A 16,204-nucleotide genomic window follows, 5' to 3' on the forward strand; every position below is an offset into this window, starting at 1 on the left:
ATGTACTGGTTGAATGTAAATTCACATACTAGATTCTAAATTTCAGTTTCATTTTTTTAAAGCTCAGCACTGTATATTCTTCATGTATTCCTCTGTGGTATACCGAATGTTAAACAAAGCATTTATTGACTTCGTTTTGCCGATAAACATTTTCTAAAATAATGATTGATGCTGTTGTTTTGCCTGTCACGTTTTTTAAATTTTTTTATTTTATTAAGAATGTTAAAAAATTAGAGCCTTACCAAAATGAGTACAATGTAACATGGAGGAAATAAATTGAATTTTTAATGCATTGCTAATGTAATTCTAGCCTTTATTGTACTATAATGTGTGAGAGGGCCTTAATTTTGTGACTGCCTCTCTGACACCTTCCAACTAATTATACCTGTTGAAATTTGCAGTGGCATATGTCGGAGACTTGAAACGGGGGGAGCTTATGGGGGGAGGGAGCGGAAGTGGAGTGGGGACTCGATAAAGGAGGAGCTGGGTCGCAAAATACAGTGATATGAGGTGGTTTTTTTTCACTGCTTGAGCTTGATTTTTTGGCTTTGGACATTTTCAATGTGTGTGGGGGGGGGGGAACTGCGCACCCCTTTGATATGCCACTGGAACCTTGAAGCAAGTATAGACGAGACTAAAAGGCAAGCCAACAATAACTGCATAACTCTGATCCGTAAGATTTTATTTAGATCACAATTTTTTTAAAGATTGCATTTTGAATAATCTAAACAAGAGGAAAAAATGACAATGCATACAACACTCTCCAATAAAGGTAATATAGTAATAATTAGCTAATAACAATTCATATATCGTAATTGTGCTGTAAATTTTTAACAATGAATTCAAGTTAATTCATCAGGTTCCTGATGACAAAACAAGCAAGTGAAATTGCTTACTTAGTAATAGTTGACATTAAATGATCGTAAATATTTGTTGCTGCTGCTGATGGCTGGTACAGTAAAACCTTAAGTTGCAAACAATTTTCTTGCAATAACTCTACAGTTCATTGTAAAGTCCTCTATCGAATTTTATTTGACAAAAACATGTGACATGCCTAAATATTGTCATGTTGACAAATCATGACCATATATAGGCACATCATGACTATATATGGGCACATCATGTCTATATATGGGCATACAACAGATTTTTGTCAAAGAAAATTTGATAGTATGGACAGAGCTTTAGATTTTATTTGCAAGGCTCAACATGTTTATCCAGACTTTATCCGATAGTCTCGGCTTGTTTCAAATAAATCTGATCAGACAAAGCATGCATATCAAACACATTGTAGAGTCGGACAGATGGATAATCCGAAAAGCCTGGCTTGTATAACATGCAGTAGTTATTATCTAATGCATTTTTATTGAAATTGTTCCTACAATGGTCAGACTTTGTCAACTGAATTTTCTGAGTTTTTTTTTAAACTGTTCAAACAATTCTAGAACTATTTCTGAATACCATCCACCACCTCCGACTAAAACTGTTAGCAATTGTGAGCAGAAAAACTGCTGCGAATACTAGGATTATACAGTAGTTAACAAAATGTTGCTTTGGTTTTTTTTTTTGTTATTTTCCCAAAATTGTCCCAAACAAATCTAATAAAAACTGTCAGCTATCCCATAATACTGCACTCTCAAACACTTCTTTAAAAAAAATAAAATAAATAAAGGCCAAATAAAAAAATTAAAATGTTTCTCATCTATGTTTTTTTTAAAGAGAAAATGAGGCCCTTTGTCCCTTTTTCACAAAAAATGACCACCAAACATGACAGGGGTCCAAATCTCCAGCAAGTTGCTGGACTTTCGTATGAGCAAGCAAAAGACTGCTGGAAATTAACTCATCCGGGCTGCGTATTCATGATGTTGTTTTGCAAGTTTTTGCTACTGTCAACTGTCTCCCCTGATATGAGCTAGCGATCAGTCACCGCGTACAGCAACATTAAAATAACTCATTACAAGCAGATCCCGAGGAAATAGCCCTTGTCCCAACTTAGAACCCTGACCTGACCGTATCTAGGTCTAGGCCAGCCACACTCTATACCATAATTATACTAATTGCTTAAGTTGATGTTTGTATTTATACAGGTTTTTATTGGTGTTTTGTCCTGTGAAAGTAAAAGAAGGGGGTGCCCCTTCTCCAAAAAAACCTTAAGGATGAGAAACATTTTTTTAAATATTTAGCTTAATAAAGTAATGTTGATAAATACAACTAGTAATATTTTTTCTTCAAAGTTGTACACTACATTTATGAGTTTAGCATAATATTAATAAAAATATTAATATTATAATAGCAATAATAACAGAATAGACTTAGTAATCACTAAAAAAAGAATAATTACAATAGTATAAGTAGTAGTAACAATAGTAGTTGTAATATCGTTGATAATAAATATGAATAATAATAAATAATATAGTATACAGATGCAAAATATATTTTTGCAAAAAAAAAGATATACTTTTTATTTTCTTCACATCCAACAGCAAGTAAGCTTGCCAATTACAGGATGGAACGATTCTTTATATACCAAGTCTCTTATCCAGGCCAAGGGAGGGGAGTTGTGTGAAAAGTCCTACTGCAACAGGAATGGAATCCAGGACCCTGGTTTAGAAGACAAGCATCTTAACCACTAATCTATTCAACTCCACTCCAAATTGGCCTAAATTAACAGAATTTGAAAAAAATCAACAGTTCATGTAAATGAGTATTGATTAAAGATTATTATAAATGACTTATAATGAGTTATATCCATTATCAAATTTATTTAGTTATTTTTAGGAATGTGTGCAAGATCTGTCACAGATCAACTTTCTTTGTTGATTATTTTCATCACATTTCATTTTATATATTTGCAAATCCAAAGTCTTATTCAAAGATTTTAAGAATTACTGTTTACCCCGCAGATTCGTTCATCAGAAATTATTACATATCTAATTATTTCAACTACCAGTTCAAAAAGTTTCCAATATTCATCACTTTAATTTGTACAAATCATTTTTCCAGGTGTTAAACAACCAGTCAAATTACATGGAAACTTCTTCAATATTTATATACCTTTTCATTAAGTAAATTGGCAATATGCCAATTCAATTCACTATACAAATGTCTTACATATTCTAACTATCAACATCCATCCATACCTACAAATTTAACAACAAAGATTTTTTTAAACAGGAAAACAACATTTTAGTGGTAGTAGTTTAATCAATAGTGCATTGGAATTTTTTTAAATTCATAATATTTAATTGCAATTAAAACATTGCAGTATTTATTATGTTTATATTTCTTACTAACTTTACATTTCAAACTAATATTAGTATTACCAATCTATCTAGGGCTACTATTGAGCCGAGTTTGACACTTTACCCATCTTTTCTAAGTTCAAAGTTCAACACAATTGGCACAGGCAAATGAGTGATGTTGACAATAGAACTGTAACTAAATTGACAGATAGACTACAGGTAGACATGGCCATAACTTTGATATCATGGTTGAACGACAGTTGTAAATAATCCATTAACACAAACTCAACATAAACACACACGCTAGTTTGAATCTATTATTAGTTTAAAGATTTGGTAGTGAGCCATGAAAGTATTTATTTATATCATAATTTTAAAATATGAGATTTAATAATTTTAATTCATATTATATAATGCAAAGAATTCTGTGGTATCTACAACTATTGTCATTTTTGTGAAAGTAAGTATCTATATCATAATTTTCAAATATCCGATTTAATAATAATTAATAACAACAATAATAATAATGATTAATATTATATAATGCAAAGAATTCTGTGGCATCTAAGTATAACTTAACTATTGTCATTTTTGTGAATAAATAATTTATTTATATTAATCATCCTCTTTTGACAGCATTTTGAGTTATAAATATATTTAATTAATGTCAATTAAATATTATTATTATGATGTATTTTCTCACTTCCCACCTGAATGTTGGATAGACTACAAGTCTGTCTATTTTTATTATTAAATATGCATATTCATGAATAAATAATTAATATCCCATAATAGGGTTGTGTATAGTTTAATAGCATAAATAGTACAGTGTTGTTTCATTAGTAGTCCTATCTTGTCTATTAGTGTAAACATTATTAAAGTATATTCATAAATTTTATAAAAAAAAAAAAAATTGATAAGAACAGATAATTTAATCAATTTCCAATAAATAGGAATTATAGTCGGTGTAGTGTGTGCAGAATATTTTTGGACTTTTGAATTTTTTACATAGCTGAATATTATAATTTTATTTTTCGCACATTAACGCCAAATAAATTATTATTATTTAATGTATTCATTTAAACATGCATATTCATGAAAAATAATGAATATTCCATTATAGTGCGATTTAGGATAAATTATAGAATAATCATTAATGCTATAATTATGTTCTTACACCATAAAGGTTTTGTTGGTGTATTGAGCGCAGATTATCTTTGGGCTGTTGTAGTTAACGAACTTAAATAATGCCAAATAAATTATTATGATGTATTTATTACTACATGCATATTCATGAATAAATAATTAATATCCCATAATAGGGTAGTATTGTAAAAATATGTACAGTATAGAATAAATACTGTAGTAGTGTTATGTTCCAGAAATGTATTAATGCTTAACCAGGACTTTTTATTATAAACCAAAGAATAACAAATTTATCAATGAGAAACAATTGAATTCAAATGCATCAATGAATTCAAGCTATAGTAAATATTTATAACTGTGAAAAGCTGTTACAATGAAGAATGCCATTATGGAGTCCAACTGCCTGGCACAGATACGAATTGTTCTTTGGCAGTTGACTAACAGGGAATAATGGTTAGGTGATAAACTGTATGAAATTACCGGTGGAATAACTAACGTCATATGACAGAGTTTTTCACCTTAACACTAGAAGACATACACAAGTTCTAACCAGTTCGTGGAACAGATTTAACCTTCAAATTTTCTACATCATCAGCAGTATTAAGTAATTTTTCAATTTTTACTAATACACTAATAAATATGATATGCCCATATTTGGGTGTAAGATGACATCATCATGCCTATATATGGGCACATCACACACATTTGTCGCATAAAATTTGATAGTGTAGACAGGGCTTTATAAGGTTTTACACAGAAATATGATAAAAATTTATATTATTTCATAATACTAAATATGCTTTTGAATTTCAAATCCGAGAATTGTTTTTCTCAACCTTTTCTCTACCTGAACATTTAGAACAATACTTTTCCTTGTTATAAAAAATAAATTGCAGAAGCATGAATTTATTTATAGCTTTGAAATAATCTTAAGTTACAATTAATTACTACATACATTCCAAGAATTATTTATAATTTTTCGATTAACATTTATTTTTTTAATTTAATTATGAATTTAGTAGCTTAATGACATATAATATTCAAATTTGAATAGCCAACTGGCACCATTGTAAAAATTGTAACCAAGAGGTGAAATATATGCGATATTCTAAACTGTGAAAATATCACCATGATGCTGCATCAGTGTTGCTGCCACGACAACTTAGTAATACTTTAGTGTCGCTAACTTAGTCACGCTATTTTTGTATTGCTACCTCACTAAATTGGTGCTACTACCTTTGCGTTGTTGTTATCTAGTATCTAATTATTTATTGCTTCATATAATATCGAATAGAGACAAACAATAGTGCAGCTATAATAGCTATGTGCTGGTTCATCTATACTTTTACCTATGTAAACAAATATGCACAAAAACTAACTAATGTATGATACTAGATATATCAACAGATTGTAGAAATGTTTTGTAGAGTACTTTATGGTTTCAACATAGGTGCCCACATGGACTATGGATGGATATGTTAAGATGGGAAGCAACAACAATCACGAAAAATCTTGCAGATTAAAAAAAAAATATCAATCCCATCTAATAACAGTTTAGTTATCAGTTGTATCAGTGTAGTATAGCCGTCTTTTTAAACAATGAAACAGATATTCTATTTTTACTTTATCTTAAGTTATATTGACATAAGATTACCGACATTCTCAACAGGGAAGTAAAAGTGGAAGTGATAACCTTGTGGAAAATACAAGTGTGCAACATGTTTTATCAACAATAAACTGATAAAAAAATATATGATAATCTTTACTGTCATTGTATTATTAGGTGATATCTGTTCGAGTGAGAATCATTACAAGCAGAAAATATTTAAATTATGTATTCTAGCTCCATAAAAACTTTTACGATCATTCTGTCATGGTAACCATTACTAGGCCAGTACATAATATCATATTATTCAAGTTTTTATTTCATTACTCTTTAGAAAAAGTGACGGGAAAATTGATGAAAAAAAATATTGTCCATCTAATCGTCTGAACGCTTCCTTATGCAGCTTTGTAAAGTCATTATAACATAAAACATACATCTCTATAATTACAGCTGCAGTGCTAACATCTCAAATTATAATAATGCGATGTTGAGATATATTTTAATTACACAATACTGCATTTTCTATCATTTTTTAATAATTAATAGTTCCCTACTGAATCGCACTTCATATTGTAAACTTAAAATTTCAAAGCAAAGTAGTTAAAATAAAAACACACAAACTCTTGTTGCAACATGAATTGTTCAATATTTTTTTCATTCTCTCATTTCATCTCAAGCATTCTGTCTCTTATGAAAATATAAATATTAATCTCTATTTGAATATTTTACACATTAAATATGATATTGTTTGGTCATAGATGACTGAGTACAGAGCTACAGTGAAAGTTTTATTCACAATGCAGTTTGATATTTTACACACACACAAACAGAATTTAATAAACAATTTAACCTACAAAGTAGTCCTATCAGAAGAATAAACAACCCAAATTCTATAATTGTTAATATTAGATAATAATTCTTGGGGTGAATTTAAGGTTTGTTAATACAAAATACATAGAAATATTCATAAATAAGTTGTTGACACACAGTGAAAGCAACACATCAAACTGAAGTGGCAAGCGAGAAGGTTGAGGACGTCATCAACACTGCTTGTAGATGGCTTTAGTATGCTTTCCCTGTTTATTCTGACGATAGTGGCGTTTTCCAGTTGATTCCTGATGATAAGCTTTATTAGCTCGCTCAACTTTTGAACGTGATAAAGATTTGCTAAACTGCTTGTTCTCTATTTTCCTAGCGTGAACCAGTGCCGCGCTGTGTGATTGTTCGATACCGAGCCGGTCTGCGATTGCTGCAGCCCGCTTGGGCTGATGGACAGTTCTTACTCGCAGTTTATGTTTGCGAATTGGTTGACGGGAGTTTCCTACACGACAGTGCACCTCACGTGAAGTGGAACTGTGATATACAGACATACTAGGATGTTCAATTAAAAGATTTTCCATGGGGCTCGTTGCGATATGTCCCGGTGAGCCCGCATTAAAACAGGGTGGAGGTGTCATAAACCAACTCTCCTCCCCGGGTATTGGTATTGCGTCCGAGGGTGCTGCACCTCGGTCACCTAGATTCTCCTTTGCAGGTGATGAATCACGACTAATTCTTGGACTTCTTCTCACATCTGTAATAAGAATAAGGTTATGTAAGTCTTATACCGTACAATGTCTTTGTGCATCAAATTACCCCAGTCATTGGATTGAACTCTTATGGGATATCCTGGTCCTTGGATTAAACACCTATGGGATACACTGGTCATTGAATTGAACTCCTATGGGATATCCTGGTCATTGGATTAAACTCTTATGGAACACATTCTCAGCTCCTTGGGTAGTATTCCATTAAATTTTGAAGCTAGTAATCACTATTCAATCCACTGACTTTCAAATCTTCCAGGTACTCACTGTACTCCTTTGGGATGTTGGGGGGGGGGAAGAAAACATGAACCAAACTAACAAGGTGGTCAGTTTTAAGACTTGAACCTCAGATATTTTAATTGGAAAACTGGAGCTTTACCACTGCACAATAAATAAATTGTATTCTTTAATGAATACATGTTCGTAACAGTATGTAAAGGCAACATAAACTTTCAATAATAAACTCAAAGGTGAAAACTAGTTATATCATTTTTTCTAAAGTGAAAGTGAACTGTCTCTGAATTAATGTTTAAAATTGTACTGTATGTCTACTATAATGTATACGCGGATATTTAAGATTACTGGCCTCCCGCACAAATCGCCGTTCTCTCTCCTTCCTACCACAGGGCGACCGTTCTATGGCTAAACAATGTAACTCGAAATTTTCAATTTTGGAAAAAAAATAGAGTTAAAGTTTGTGTACCTTTTGTAACTTTGCAATAAATTGTCGTAGCCATTTGAAATTTTGCAGAATTATCTATAGACATTTTGATTATAATGTAAAATTTTAATTACAACTGCTTGTTTATTGCAAAGTTATCAGGAGGGGCCCAAATTGTTTTTGGGGGTTGTCCAACAACCCTTTAGATATGTCACTGAGTGTATATTGTAATTGTTAGGCAAAAATTATCCAAGGAGCTTGTTAAATCAACAAATTATTTTAACAATATGTTTACATGAACAAAGAATGACATCCTGTAGTAGCATAAACTTGATGGAATTAAGAATACTAAATCAACTTGTCTAAGAATTAACCTAGCCTTGACTTTACAAGCTTGTTATTTTGCAGGTTTCAAAATTATACAAAAGAAATCCTCCCCATTTCAAAATGGATTGTTCTTGGTAAACAAAGATAGTTGAAACAAAAATGGATTGGAGGGAAACTGGAAATTTGTAGCTATTAACCAACAATTTGAAATAGGACCAAAATAATTTTATGACCACTCTTTTGATAATTATATTGACTGATGTCTGTATTAGACATTCTAACTACTGATAGGCTTATATGTTATCTCATGTATCTCAACCATGTATTACAAGATAAAAATCAAGATGGGGGATGTGTTCACAAATTCCATGTAAATTGGCAATGAGTCAAAAAACAGGTTTCCCCATCTGGTAATTCGCATTGTGTTATTTGACATCATTTGTGAGTACGATTGTATTCAAATGAACTACTGTATATTAAAGGTGATAGCTTTGATCCTATCAGTTGTGATGAGCTGGATAAATATAGCACATCTACAAACCAAACCTGGAAACAAACAAGTTTTCCTCTAAAAAACAAACTTTCTCCTGGTTAATGTACTGTATTGTTGAATATAATTATAGCCTACAGTAATTATTACTTATTAATGTGATAGAAGTTATCATAATATATGGAGCTCTCTTATGAAATGGCATTAAAATTAATATCAATCACACAGTGAACATTCATCCATAATAAAAAAAAAAACTATCCTTAATTTTCTTCACTGAATGGCAACAAAACATGCATACACATTGTGATATACCAAGTTTAAATATTTGGTTTCTATATTTCTTTTAAATACATTTCTTTGTAGATTTAAGAAGTATTCAATTATTAAGGAGGGGGTATAAAAATGGAAGGTGAGGGGTAAACTTACTGGTAACGTCCACCAGAACCCATTCATCATCAGCTTCGGTTAGGTCCATCTGCTGAGCGTTCAGTACCTCATCATCATTAGAACCAAAGAGGAAGCTTGCAATTCCACTAAGCATCTTGAAATTTACTTGTTAATTTTTTACTAAAAATTTACAATACAAGTACTCTGAAAATAATATCTTGTGTGATCTAGAAACAAAAGAAAATATAGATAATACATTAGGCTAACATAATGAAAGGTGAAGCTGTTCTTGGCCTAGGCCTATTTGGTGTGGGTAATAATAAGAAGAGTGACCGCTCATCGGCCCGAGCTTTCCTCCACACTTAAATTTGGTACAGGCGCAGGTTATTATATTTGGTTTTTTGGAAGAGGTAATAAGACAGAAATTCTTAAATAATTAGGATGTTTATTTGTACAAACAAAATTATTTAGAATGTTCATTTATACAAAATTAAAATATCTTTAAAAAAAAAAAATGGAAAGCCAAGACGCGATTCGCAACCTTTAGAACACATCCTTAACCGACTGCGGCATCCATGTGACATGCCCTATTAGTGGTAATGGCAGTAATGTAGTCTTTGCTGAAACCTGTTTTGTTTTGTAGGTGTAGAGGAAACCCTGGGTCTAACTAAAAAAAAAAGGCGATAAACGTTTGTTGGAAATTACCTCTAGTTTAAAACTTGCACATCCGTTTAAAACTTGGGACGCTGGATGCTTTTAAATTTTTGATAACAAGAACAAGAACAGTAGTGAGGTTCTGGGGACAGCACCTTGAATGGACCCAACAAGGTCAGAGATTATAATGATTAGAGCACTGTAAGTGGTCTGATCATTAAATCTGGTTATCAAATTTGTATTTAATTTTTATCAAATTTGGGATGGACTAATTAGAATACAAGATGAAACTCCTCTGAACGATAAACAACATTCAGAAATCCATCAATGAAAATTCATGTACAGTACTGTACAGTACCACTTAATAGAGAATTAAGTGAGAAGGGGGACCTTATATTATTAATCTTTCTCTTACTCAGTATTCGGAAAACTATAGTTCCTCCCCACTTTCTATGTACCCACTGTGGTCCCACCTCTTGTCTCTCCCCCTGTGGCCCCACCTCATGTCCCCCAGCTCTGGCTGATCTGGTAATGTTAACTGTCCCCCTAACAGTGGGTCTGCTTTCTGCCTCTTCGCTGGCCCCATCAACTTTCACCCCTGCAGATTTTATTAAACATTCCAAATTGGCTTTTTGCTTATTTCTATGAATTAAACCAGTAACAAAAGGCTGAGCAAAGTCCATCATTAAAACTTTAATGCACTGTCAATAAAATATGCAAATGTAATACAGCAGACGTCTTGTAATAAAGATTAACAATCCAGGGTCATCACAAAGTGCATGTCAAATTGATTTTAACTACTGATAAAAAAGAAAAGAATTTCTGATGCTGTACAATTCTGGTATATTTGTGAAAGATATCTGGGTTGTGCTAAAATTTCAAATAAATAAATACATTATCATTATGCGTTGCATAAAGTTAAATACTGTAGCTTTCAATTAAAAATTTAAAGGATGAAATATTTTCTTCATCAATTTTTAAGAAATACATTTCTGAATATTCTTTGCAAGACCCTTAACATTATCAAATTTTATTAGACAAAAAACTGTATAACAGTCGTGATGTGCCTATTATAATGATGACATCATATCATGATCATATTTAAGCATGTTACTGTCAAATAAAGTTGGATAGTCCCAACAGGGCTTCAACCTGGCTTGAATCGTTTAAAGAATTTTTGTGGAAAATAATTCAGCATTCAATCTGCGTATCTTTGGACATGCTTTGGATAACTTATTTTTCCTTTTAAATGACCAATTCAATGTTTAGTCAGTATGAACAAATAATGAAAATTCTCATTCTAATACCAAACAGGAACTTAAAGATAAAAAAAAAACATATTCTTTAAATTGACAGTCTAGAATAAAATAGTTGATTGTTCTTTTTAACAGATTTTTGTACAAAAATTGTTTGTATTGCACAACAAAATATGATTCTTAAAGATAAAGAACAATAAGAAAATACAGTACAAAAGGTTATTCTAAAAATAGCTTAATAACCTATTTCGCTCCACCACAATATATTTTTTTTTTCCCAGGGTAGCGCAAGTGGGAGATTCCAATGGAACAATGACTCAGTCAAAGGGAACAAATGTCTAATCAGATCCAGGTGTCACAGATAGAAATAGAGTGTCTGCTATTCAAGGAAATACTGTAGTTGAATTGAAGGGCACAGAACTGTAAAGAAATCAAACTAACAAAAAGAATATGTAGCAGAATTAAATAGGTTGGTGGTTATAAAGGTGCTTGCCTTTCATCAATCTCAGGGTCCTGGGTTCAATTCCTGTAAAGAGGATTTTTTTCTCACAACCTAAACAACTTCACTCCATGAGCCTTATACACAATGAGACTTTGTAGAGACATCTTGTGTTTACATTTTTGTATTTTGAAGGCATATGACACTTAAAAAATTGATTAAGTTCACTATTTGGCATTTACTTGTCCCTGGACCTAAACAATTATAATAAAAAATAAAATTAAAAAAAATACCACTGGCATAATATACATTTTTCAAAAGGAAGTCATTATTGCTGAAGCTGCTCTTTTCATTCATTAAACTCTCATTGAAAAAAAAAACACAAGATAAATGAAGACAACAACCAATATTCCTTTGACTAGGATTAACAGCAATGTTTGTTAACCATTCTGACTCTCATCATGGAGGTTTCTCATGCAGGCAATATGATTCTGATTGAAAATCATAAAAGAAATGGGTAGATCCAAGTGAAGGACAGGCTCTGGCCCCTAATAAGTGGAGACTTGAGACTTTCTAGTTCTTTCAGTCCCTATTGTTTGTCAATGGCGCTTAATAATGAGCTTCATGGTTAGTTTTAGGAGTAGTACGAGTACTGTACTGCCTTTGTTTGGTCCTTATCTGAGACAACAACAATAAAATTATATTATATTATATCAGGTCTTTATGCAAACACTCGTAAGTCTTCTTTTCATTACCAGTATTTATTTTTTCCTTTTTTTAGATGTCTATGTTATTAAATCATCAATTAGTTCAATTGAAAAACTGTACCGTAGTCAAGTAAATGCATCATGAGCATCTTTTATGGATACTTCAATGTTATAAAAGCAGAATTTATGGCCAGCTCTGGCAAACACTACTTTCCCGGTTTTGTGTTGACATGAAATTTTGCGCTAGCAGTCATAATTTTGATACTGTAAACAGACAGGAAAATACATTTGTTACTAAAAATACTCTAGCTAGAATAAGGTGGTTAAGTTTAAGCTAATAATATCAAATTTTGCAAATGGAGATTATCAAAATAACAGAGGAACAGTAAGGTAATACTGTAGGTGGAAAATTATGGTCTAGGGTATTATTAAGCATCATTACCGTATCCCTGACAGCTGGTATGCAAAGCTACCTATTGTTAGTAAACCATAGTATACACAATATAAATAAATAATCAATAGCATTGACTGAACCTTTTTATAAAGTCAGGCCCATTCATGAAAAACCCAGTAGCCTTCAAACAGGTTCAATTGCACAACCAATGTATCGTTTTTTCTAGGAAACCTTTATTCTGTGCGTGTATGAACATTTTTTTTTCCCATAAACTTTTTATAATTTTCCTAGAAATGTTTTTATCCTAAAAAAACCAAGCCTTTAGTACGTTTACATACACCTTCCTAGAAATGTTTCTTTCCAATAAAAACAGGCCATACATCTACCTGTACCATTTACGTCTGAGGCATGTTTCTTGCTCAACAACTACTACTACTACTACTAACTCCTACTAGGCTATCTAAAGGTACATCACCCTCAAATGTACTATTTGTTATTGTTTTCTCATTTCCATATTATCATAATCCTGCATGTTTATTTACATTCATAGCATAGCTATTCAAATTCTGGATACAATACAATCATGGGAGGTAATAATACATCTATGATACAATGCATTCAAAACTACTCAAGCATTACACAATTGATACCAATGTATCTAATTATGCTGAAATTGTTAATGGTAATAATTTGCAGTGACGCTAAAAAAAGTTCTCGTTGCAAGGTGAACTGGCACAAGGCTGCACGGCCATAGCTGTCATCACTCCTTATAAGTATAGCCTAGATATTTTGTCTAGTTTTTATCTACATGCAATCAAATCCTTATGCAATATACATATTTATTTCTTATAATACACATCTATAAGTACAAGTACATTTGCCAATTACTGAGCTAAACAAGCCTTTAGGTAGTGGAGTTAGTTGTTAGAAAAAATTCCTGCCTGGTGCAATGGTACACACACAAGGATTAGAACCAAAGACCCAGGGATTGGAAGGCAAAACCCTGGGATTTACAGGAATTAAACCAAAGAACTTAAATAGCAGAAGAATGAGCTGTTCTGCGTATTTGCATTAAAATATTTTACTAAAATGATGCTCAACTCAATTTTAATTGATCTTCATTTATTATTATTTCATTTAATTACAATTTCGTCCTTTATTAAAGAAAGACCAAAATCGATATACTGTATAAAAATAAGATTACTTGTCAAATAGAATAGTTTCTGGCTACTGTTCTTTCAAAGGCCTCATTCATGAATGCATAGTATTCATTCAAGGATGCAGGGAAAATACAGATTGTTTACATAATAGATAAGTAGAAGTGGTTGGCGCATCGGTTGTGGGTTGGACTCCCAACCTCGGGGTCGGGGGTTCGAAACTCTCGCTGCTTAGCGGCTTTGTTAAGGCATTAGGCGCTATATAAGAACGACATTATTGTTATTATTATAACAATACTTGAAAATCATCATAACAAAGATTAATTTCAACAAGTATTTAACACAATTATTCATACTGGTTATTAACCATGTAGTGTATGTTTTGTTACCAAATTGTGCACCGATGCTGCAATTACTGCAGACCGGGGCATTTCCAGAGAAAAATATGGGAAGGGAAACATGTGATGGACTAAGCAATGGGGTGTATTTTCGATTGTAAAAAAAAAATAATACCATGATAAATTTAATAGACTTCAATACCATATTCTTTTTTTCTCTCCTCTCTTCATCCTTTCTTTTCTTCTCTCTTTTTTGGGGAAAGGGGCTCTTCCTTCCTTTTCTTTTTTTTTTGAGGAAGGGGACTCTAGCCCTTATAGCCCCCCCCCCCCCCTGGATCTGCCTCTGGTGAAACATTGGTAGAAAAAATGACTTCTTTAATTTTTACAAACAAGGCCTGAGTAGAGTTGTTAATTGGTGGCAAGATGCCTTCAAATCTACAGTAGGGTCCTAAGATCAGCTCCTGTCAATTGAAATAATATTACTAATCACTCTGGCACCAAGTTCAAACATTCCGAAATGAAGTAGGCCAAACTATGATGAAGAAAACTGGTAGTAACAGGTAGTATACTGTTCTGTTTAAATTTACAGCCAAATGATAACAAGCATGGAATAATGTAGGACCTAATATTAAGTAAATGTAAACAACCAATATAAATTTGAGACAAGAACTACATAAGATTTCAGGAATCACTGCATGTATTCTGGCATTACTGTAAGAAAAATCAATAGATCATTAAAAAAAGGGAGTGGCTAATGTTTTTTTTTCCCTTTTTTTATTGAGATCCTGGGTTAGTTAAAAAATGTATTATTTTTTCTGAGATTCGGTTTCAACTGAATAATCAAGCAAGTAGGCCTGATTGGAATTGTTAGGAATCTTGCCCATTATTTTAGGCCACCGGTCTAATAAATACAATAGCATGTGAACCTCATAGACTGATATACTACGTGAACTAGGCCTAGCCTAGCAAGTTGATGTTGTACCGAGTGTCTATTCCCTTTCTGTCAAACTCAAACTGACCCTTCTCATCTCTTCTTTTACATTGGGCATGGTAAGCTAGAGAGAGTACTTAAAATACGGAGACTGGGTGCATTTAGAAATGCTAAAATATTTGACTTTCAGGTAGTAATGGCGACTGTGCAAGGAATAAATAACTACATTCATGAAAGTAGTTTTCTTTTCAATCAGGAAGCAATACGAGTCTTGCATCACAATCAATTAATTACAAGGTTGGCAGCGTACATACAGCTAGCTCAGCTAATTCGCAGCTGACAACCCAGTAACAACGGCTACGCGATGAATTCCGCGCAAATTCATGATCCGCCCAAAACTGTGCCTGCTATTTTCTTAAATATTTAACAATCAAACTTACCTAAACCAACTAAATTTATATAAAGCTGAGCCTTCGTCTTTCGTGATGCAAACTGAAGCAAAATAATACTGCAATATGAAGAGGGCGTTAGCAAAAATAAGTAAAGACTTCAGACGATTAATTTGGTTTAACGTTTAGCGTTCTCCGTTTGTTGACAACAAACAGCTGATTGCCAAATTTGGAACATATTGCGTCATTCATGACATACTAAGGACTATACCATTTTAGTATATGAAAACTTAAACTAGATTTATATGACTATGTATTGTAAGTACAGTACTAACATGTTTTTGTAGCATCGAAAAGTACTCAATATTATTGCACCTTTCATAACATAATTATAAGTTACAAAGTTAAATTTAAACTTAAGTGCAACTATCGTTATTGAAGTGTTTTACCTACTAATTAGAATGTAACGACCATAACAAAGGCACATGATT

The 16,204-nt window shown here is 32.3% G+C and overlaps 1 protein-coding gene across 1 annotated transcript; it reads right to left on the reverse strand.

Moving 5' to 3' along the window:
- Positions 1-665: 665 nt before the first annotated feature.
- On the reverse strand, positions 666-15,924 carry LOC117117089 (tumor protein p53-inducible nuclear protein 1-like). Its single transcript, XM_033261273.1, has 3 exons — positions 15,765-15,924; positions 9,488-9,675; positions 666-7,567 (listed from the first exon to the last, which is right to left on the reverse strand). The coding sequence occupies exons 2-3, from the start codon at positions 9,600-9,602 to the stop codon at positions 7,035-7,037; spliced, it is 648 nt and encodes a 215-aa protein (XP_033117164.1). The 5' UTR covers positions 9,603-9,675; positions 15,765-15,924; the 3' UTR covers positions 666-7,034.
- Positions 15,925-16,204: the final 280 nt, after the last annotated feature.

This window comes from Anneissia japonica, unplaced genomic scaffold (assembly GCF_011630105.1).
Source record: "Anneissia japonica isolate Jap-2015-1 unplaced genomic scaffold, ASM1163010v1 scaffold287835_len3118868_cov185, whole genome shotgun sequence".
Lineage (NCBI taxonomy): Eukaryota > Metazoa > Echinodermata > Crinoidea > Comatulida > Comatulidae > Anneissia > Anneissia japonica.